Source organism: Vollenhovia emeryi, unplaced genomic scaffold (assembly GCF_000949405.1).
Source record: "Vollenhovia emeryi isolate VEMERY1.0 unplaced genomic scaffold, V.emery_V1.0 DF940232.1, whole genome shotgun sequence".
Classification (NCBI taxonomy): domain Eukaryota; kingdom Metazoa; phylum Arthropoda; class Insecta; order Hymenoptera; family Formicidae; genus Vollenhovia; species Vollenhovia emeryi.
In genome coordinates this window covers 1-5,295 of record NW_011966134.1, presented here as the reverse complement: position 1 = coordinate 5,295, position 5,295 = coordinate 1, and the positions used below count along the sequence as shown (strand labels likewise).

The following is a 5,295-nucleotide window of genomic DNA, read 5'->3' as shown; positions in this document are numbered from 1 at the left end:
CTACGTTGAAAGAAAAGGAGGAGGAGGAAGAGGAGGAGGAGGAGGACGAGAGAACGGAAATCTGTTGAGCGCTGCGAACGTCGCGTTTCTACGATCGCTCGGATTCATTGTGAGGAACAAGAATTATGGTGGTCGACATCCTGAGTATCGGAGGTGAGCCGATTTTCGACGAGCGCATCGTCAAGATTGAAACTCACACATACAACCCCTACGCCAATGCAACGTTCGGATACAGCGATGAAGTACGAATACCCATACAACAGCAGGATCTGTACACTTTACCGTGCGAAAGCGCTCTATACGTGGAGGGAAAATTGTCCAATGAGGCATCGACGACGACGACGACGAATCAGACGTCGAAACTTACGAGCAACTGCGTCGCCTTCATGTTCGAGGAGATACGTTACGAGCTCAATGGCGTAGAGATCGATAGAAATCGTAACGTTGGAATAACCAGCACGATTAAGAATTACATTTCGTTGACCTCCAACGAGCTCGATATATTGCAGAACACTGGATGGGGTGAGCCAAACGTTTCCGATAGCGGTTCTTTCAGCCTGTGCGTCCCCATGAGAATATTATTAGGCTTTTGCGAGGATTAAACGCGTGGTGGTGAACGCTCGACACGAACTTATTTTGATACGCGCGCGCAACGATAACAATTGCATCGTAGCGACAACGAGTGCTAAGAATCCTAAAATCGTTCTTTCGAGGGTGCAATGGCGAATGCCGCACATTGTGTTGAACGACGTTAACAAATTGTCGCTTTTGCGAACACTGGAGAGCGGACGATTTTTAAGCGTTGGATTTCGCTCGTGGGATCTGTATGAATTTCCTTTACTGCAGAGCACGACCAAGCACTCGTGGGCTGTAAAAACCACGGCGCAACTAGAGAAACCGCGATACGTTATCTTTGCGCTACAGACTGGACGAAGAAACGTGTTGACAAGCGACTCTTCGACTTTCGATCATTGCAAGCTCACCAACGTAAAACTGTATTTGAATTCAGATTTCTATCCCTATGATGATATGAATCTGGATATAGATAATAATAAGTCTGCTTTACTGTACGACATGTATGCAAAATTTCAGAGATCGTACTATGGACGAAAGCTCGATGATGCGTATCTAAATGTACAATCATTCATAACGTCCGGCCCATTCGTAGTGATCGATTGCTCTCGTCAGAACGAGACTGTGAAGAGCGCCACTGTGGACATTCGCGTAGAGTTTGAATGCAAGGATAACGTTCCATCCGACACCACAGCGTATTGTCTTATCATTCATGATAGAGTCATTCAGTACAGCCCGTTGACGAACGTCGTACGCAAGATTGTGTAGCATAAAGTCTTCCGGATCACTCCTCAACATGTCCACCGTTCCAGTCTTCGTCGATCTACAAGGCTTCATCGTTCGCGGGAAGTTTGTAGTGAAGGAGGTGGCTGTGCTGCGGGACGAACATGTATTGACACATTACGTCTTCAACGCACCGATGGTCTGGGATCTTTTGACAAGATCCGAAAAATCTCAAGCGTGTTGGTTAACTGCTAACCATCACGGACTACAATGGCGTGATGGAGACATTCCGTACATCCGCGCCAAGGACATCATACGGCGAACCATATGCGAAGGGTTGGAAAACAATGCAACGATCTATGTGAAAGGACTTGAGAAGATGAATTGGCTCAAGGATTTACTTGGCAGCCCCATTCGCAATGTCAAGTCCATAGACGTGAATTTTGAGGACATCGACCGTTTACAGACTTTGACCGCGGTTGATTCGTTGCGGTGCAGACGTCACGTCAATCATTGCGCAATATCAAACGTATTCAAATTGCGCGATTGGTGGATTCAGCGAACAGCTGCTTTAACTATTATATGTGGTGGTGGTGGTGGTGGTGGACGATCTACATAATACTTACACCTTTACATACATGTTTAACCGATTGCAAAATATACGCATACTTGTACCATTAGTCACATTTTTTATTTACTTTCCTCTTCCCATTCCAATGTTGCTCATCACTTCGGGTGTTACTTGTCACGCACACACTCTTGCTGATCGCACCACTTTATCGCCATAGTCTCATCGAACGGATATATAATATATAACGTCAGCGTCTAATCGAACAGATATTGCGAAACGTATGGGTGACAATTTGTAACACTTTGATTATCATAAACCAAGGACTAATCGAAAGGATATACCGTCACCGTAATACCGTTCAAAGTTCAAAATTTCCTGCGATATGCACCCTTTATCGCAATAGTCTCATCGAACGGATATAACGTCAGCGTCTAATCGAACAGATATTGCGAAACATATGGATCTAATTGTTAGTTTTGTGACGCTTTGCGACTGTAACAGTCTGTACGAACTCAGTCTTCATAGTACTCTTCGTACTATGAAGTACTCTTAGTACTCTCAAAGTACGAGTAAAAAGTGCCAGTAAAAGTGCCAGTGTCAGTAAACGTGTTGGAGAAGGCGACCAAACACTTGAGGTAAACAAAAATTCATTTTGTAATAATACAGAACATAAATTAAATAAATAAAAGTATTTATAGAAAAAAAATGAGACCTCCGACTCCATCAATCGATCCGGCAACTAAGGGTCCCATCGATGGCTTGAGACCGCAGGATCACGCGGACATGTATTATTTGCTGTTGGAGAGCACCTGTCTCATGCAAATATCCAGCGATCCGACTTTGGTGTCTCGATACTTCCTATGGCACAAAATGTGTCAGCAATGTTATCATGCACGACCGATTATGGGGATAGACTCCTATGTTGAAAAAACTCGGTATCATGCATTGACCTCACACTTATTCAATGTGTCGTGGCAGGAAAAAATTTGCTGCATTCGATGCAACATAGAACTACTGCACACCAAAAGAGCAGTATACTGTAGAGAATGCATTGAGACATATTTGGACAAGGAGGATAGTCTCAAAGCGCGAGACCGCGTAAGAATGAACCTTGAATCAGAGATTACAAGAAGAAATTAAACAATATTATACATATTATAAAAGAAACTATGAAGGTATAATTTTAAACAATAAAAAATATATGTAATGTACATATCACGAAACAATATACATATATATATTTGTTCAAAATCATTTTTTATCCTTTCTTTATTCCTGTCCTCTTCGATCTCATAAAATTAAAGTATTATTTTTAATCATTGAAAGAAGAATTTCCTGCATGCACCCCTTTATCGCCACAGTCTCATCGAACGGATATATATATATATATAGCGTCAACGTCTACTCGAAAGGATATTGCGAAACATATGGATCAAATTGTTATTTTTGTAACGCTTTCATCGTCATAGACCAACGCCCACTAACCCTACTACTAACCCAACCCTAACCTAATAAAAGGGCATCTCGAGATGCGCATTTCATTATTCGAGTTTGTACCGCGAGGCATGTGCATTTCATCATTCGACTTTGCACAGGTTCTTCACAATGACCACAATGTTCGCACGCATCATAGTTACCTGTACAGTAGCTACGATGCTTATATGTGTGTATATTGTCGCTGAGTGTAAAGTCATCAAGAACAACAATGAAGTGGCGATACAGTATCTGCAGAAATACGGTTTTTTTAACGAGACGATGGATACGTTTGCCACCAGTGAAGATCAGCTGGTTCTTCGACACGCTATCAATCTCTTTCAAGAATATTACAGATTACCTGTCACTGGTAAAGTGGACAACGCAACTCTAAGCCTGATAAGTAAACCGCGATGCGGTCTACGTGACATATTGAATTTCGGAGAGGGCAAAGTTATACCTAAGTGGCCGAAACGACACTTAACGTGGAATTTTCACTTGGCCAACAGAGCGTTCTTGGATACAACTCAGGCAGCGTTCGATTTGTGGCAGACACATTCGTCGCTAACGTTTGAACGTGCTGTTGAAAACCCAAATATTCTGATATCGTTGCGCAAAGGCCATCATATGTTCCTCGATCGTCGAAACGGTGAATTGTGCTCGAGCGTTTTGGACGGTCCCGGCGGCACGTTGCCTCACGCGTTCTATCCCAATGGAGCGTCGAATTTCACGTCGGAGGTTCACGTCGACAGGACGGAACAGTGGCATATATATCTCGATGTGGGTCCACAAAACAAATATAATTTGCTGTACGTGTTGACTCATGAAATCGGTCATTCGTTAGGGTTAGATCATAGTCACGACGCTACGTCGATAATGTATTCATTCATACCCGACAGTACTTTTCCTGTCACACTAAATACCGAGGACATTATAAACATACAAAATCTGTACGGCGCTACGGATACTGACGTGTTACCGAAAACGACTCCCAGACCGCCACCACCACCACCATCACCACCACCACCATCACCACCACCACAGCCAACACCAAGCGTTCCACCGGATCTGTGCGCCTTGAAACGTGTTGATGCGATATTACTGTTGGAACAACGAATGTACGTAGCGTACGGAAAACACATATGGGTGATTGACATAGATGGAAAGACCTACAGAGAACCTCTGCTGCTTTCACACTACATGTCATTCATTCATTCAAACTTCACGCGCATTTCAGCCGCGTATCAAACTCCATCCGATCACTTGATTCTATTCGTTGACGATAGAATCTATAAAGTGAACTACCCAGACTTCACGCTAGTACCAACGTGGCCGAGAACTCTCAAAGACTTTGGAATTCCTATGGATGCAAAAATAGACGCTGCCGTGAACACTAACAAAGGAAAGTCTTACGTGTTATACAATAGATATATACAATAGATATATCGTCGGTGAGATAGACGACTGCTCCGACAGCATTAGCAGGTTTCACACCATTGAGTCGACTTTTCCTGGCATACCAAACGGAGTGACGTCAGTCTTCAGATACCTCGACGGTAATCTGTATTTCACAACTCGACGACAATTTTACAAATTCAACGAGTTTACGAAAACTGTACTAACGGCAGGTACATTCGATCTACGAATCGTTAACGTTGTTTGCCCGCGAGACGAACTGTTTCAACAATTGCGCGATCTCCTATATCGACTCACGCGAACAAGCAACAACAGCAACAACATCGATGACGACAATGAGGATTCAGATTCTTAACACAATGAAAAAAACAAACACATGACACCTAACTATTACACACACATATGTATATCTATTCTAAGAGACTGTTAAATGAATAAATACAAATATACACCAACACCTGACTATACCCTTATTACTAATATATATACAGGGTGGGCCATTTTAATTTATACAGTCGATTTTTAAAAAAACTAAAAGA

At 42.7% G+C, this 5,295-nt stretch overlaps 2 protein-coding genes across 2 annotated transcripts; both read left to right on the top strand.

The window, feature by feature from the left end:
* The first annotated feature begins 726 nt into the window (after positions 1 to 726).
* Positions 727 to 1,341, top strand: LOC105556200. The gene has a single exon (XM_012003282.1). It carries the CDS (start codon positions 727 to 729, stop codon positions 1,339 to 1,341), a length of 615 nt encoding a protein of 204 aa, XP_011858672.1.
* A 2,131-nt stretch (positions 1,342 to 3,472) lies between these two features.
* On the top strand, positions 3,473 to 4,780 carry LOC105556199 (matrilysin-like). Its single transcript, XM_012003281.1, has one exon. It carries the CDS (start codon positions 3,473 to 3,475, stop codon positions 4,778 to 4,780), a length of 1,308 nt encoding a protein of 435 aa, XP_011858671.1.
* The last annotated feature ends 515 nt before the right edge of the window (positions 4,781 to 5,295 follow it).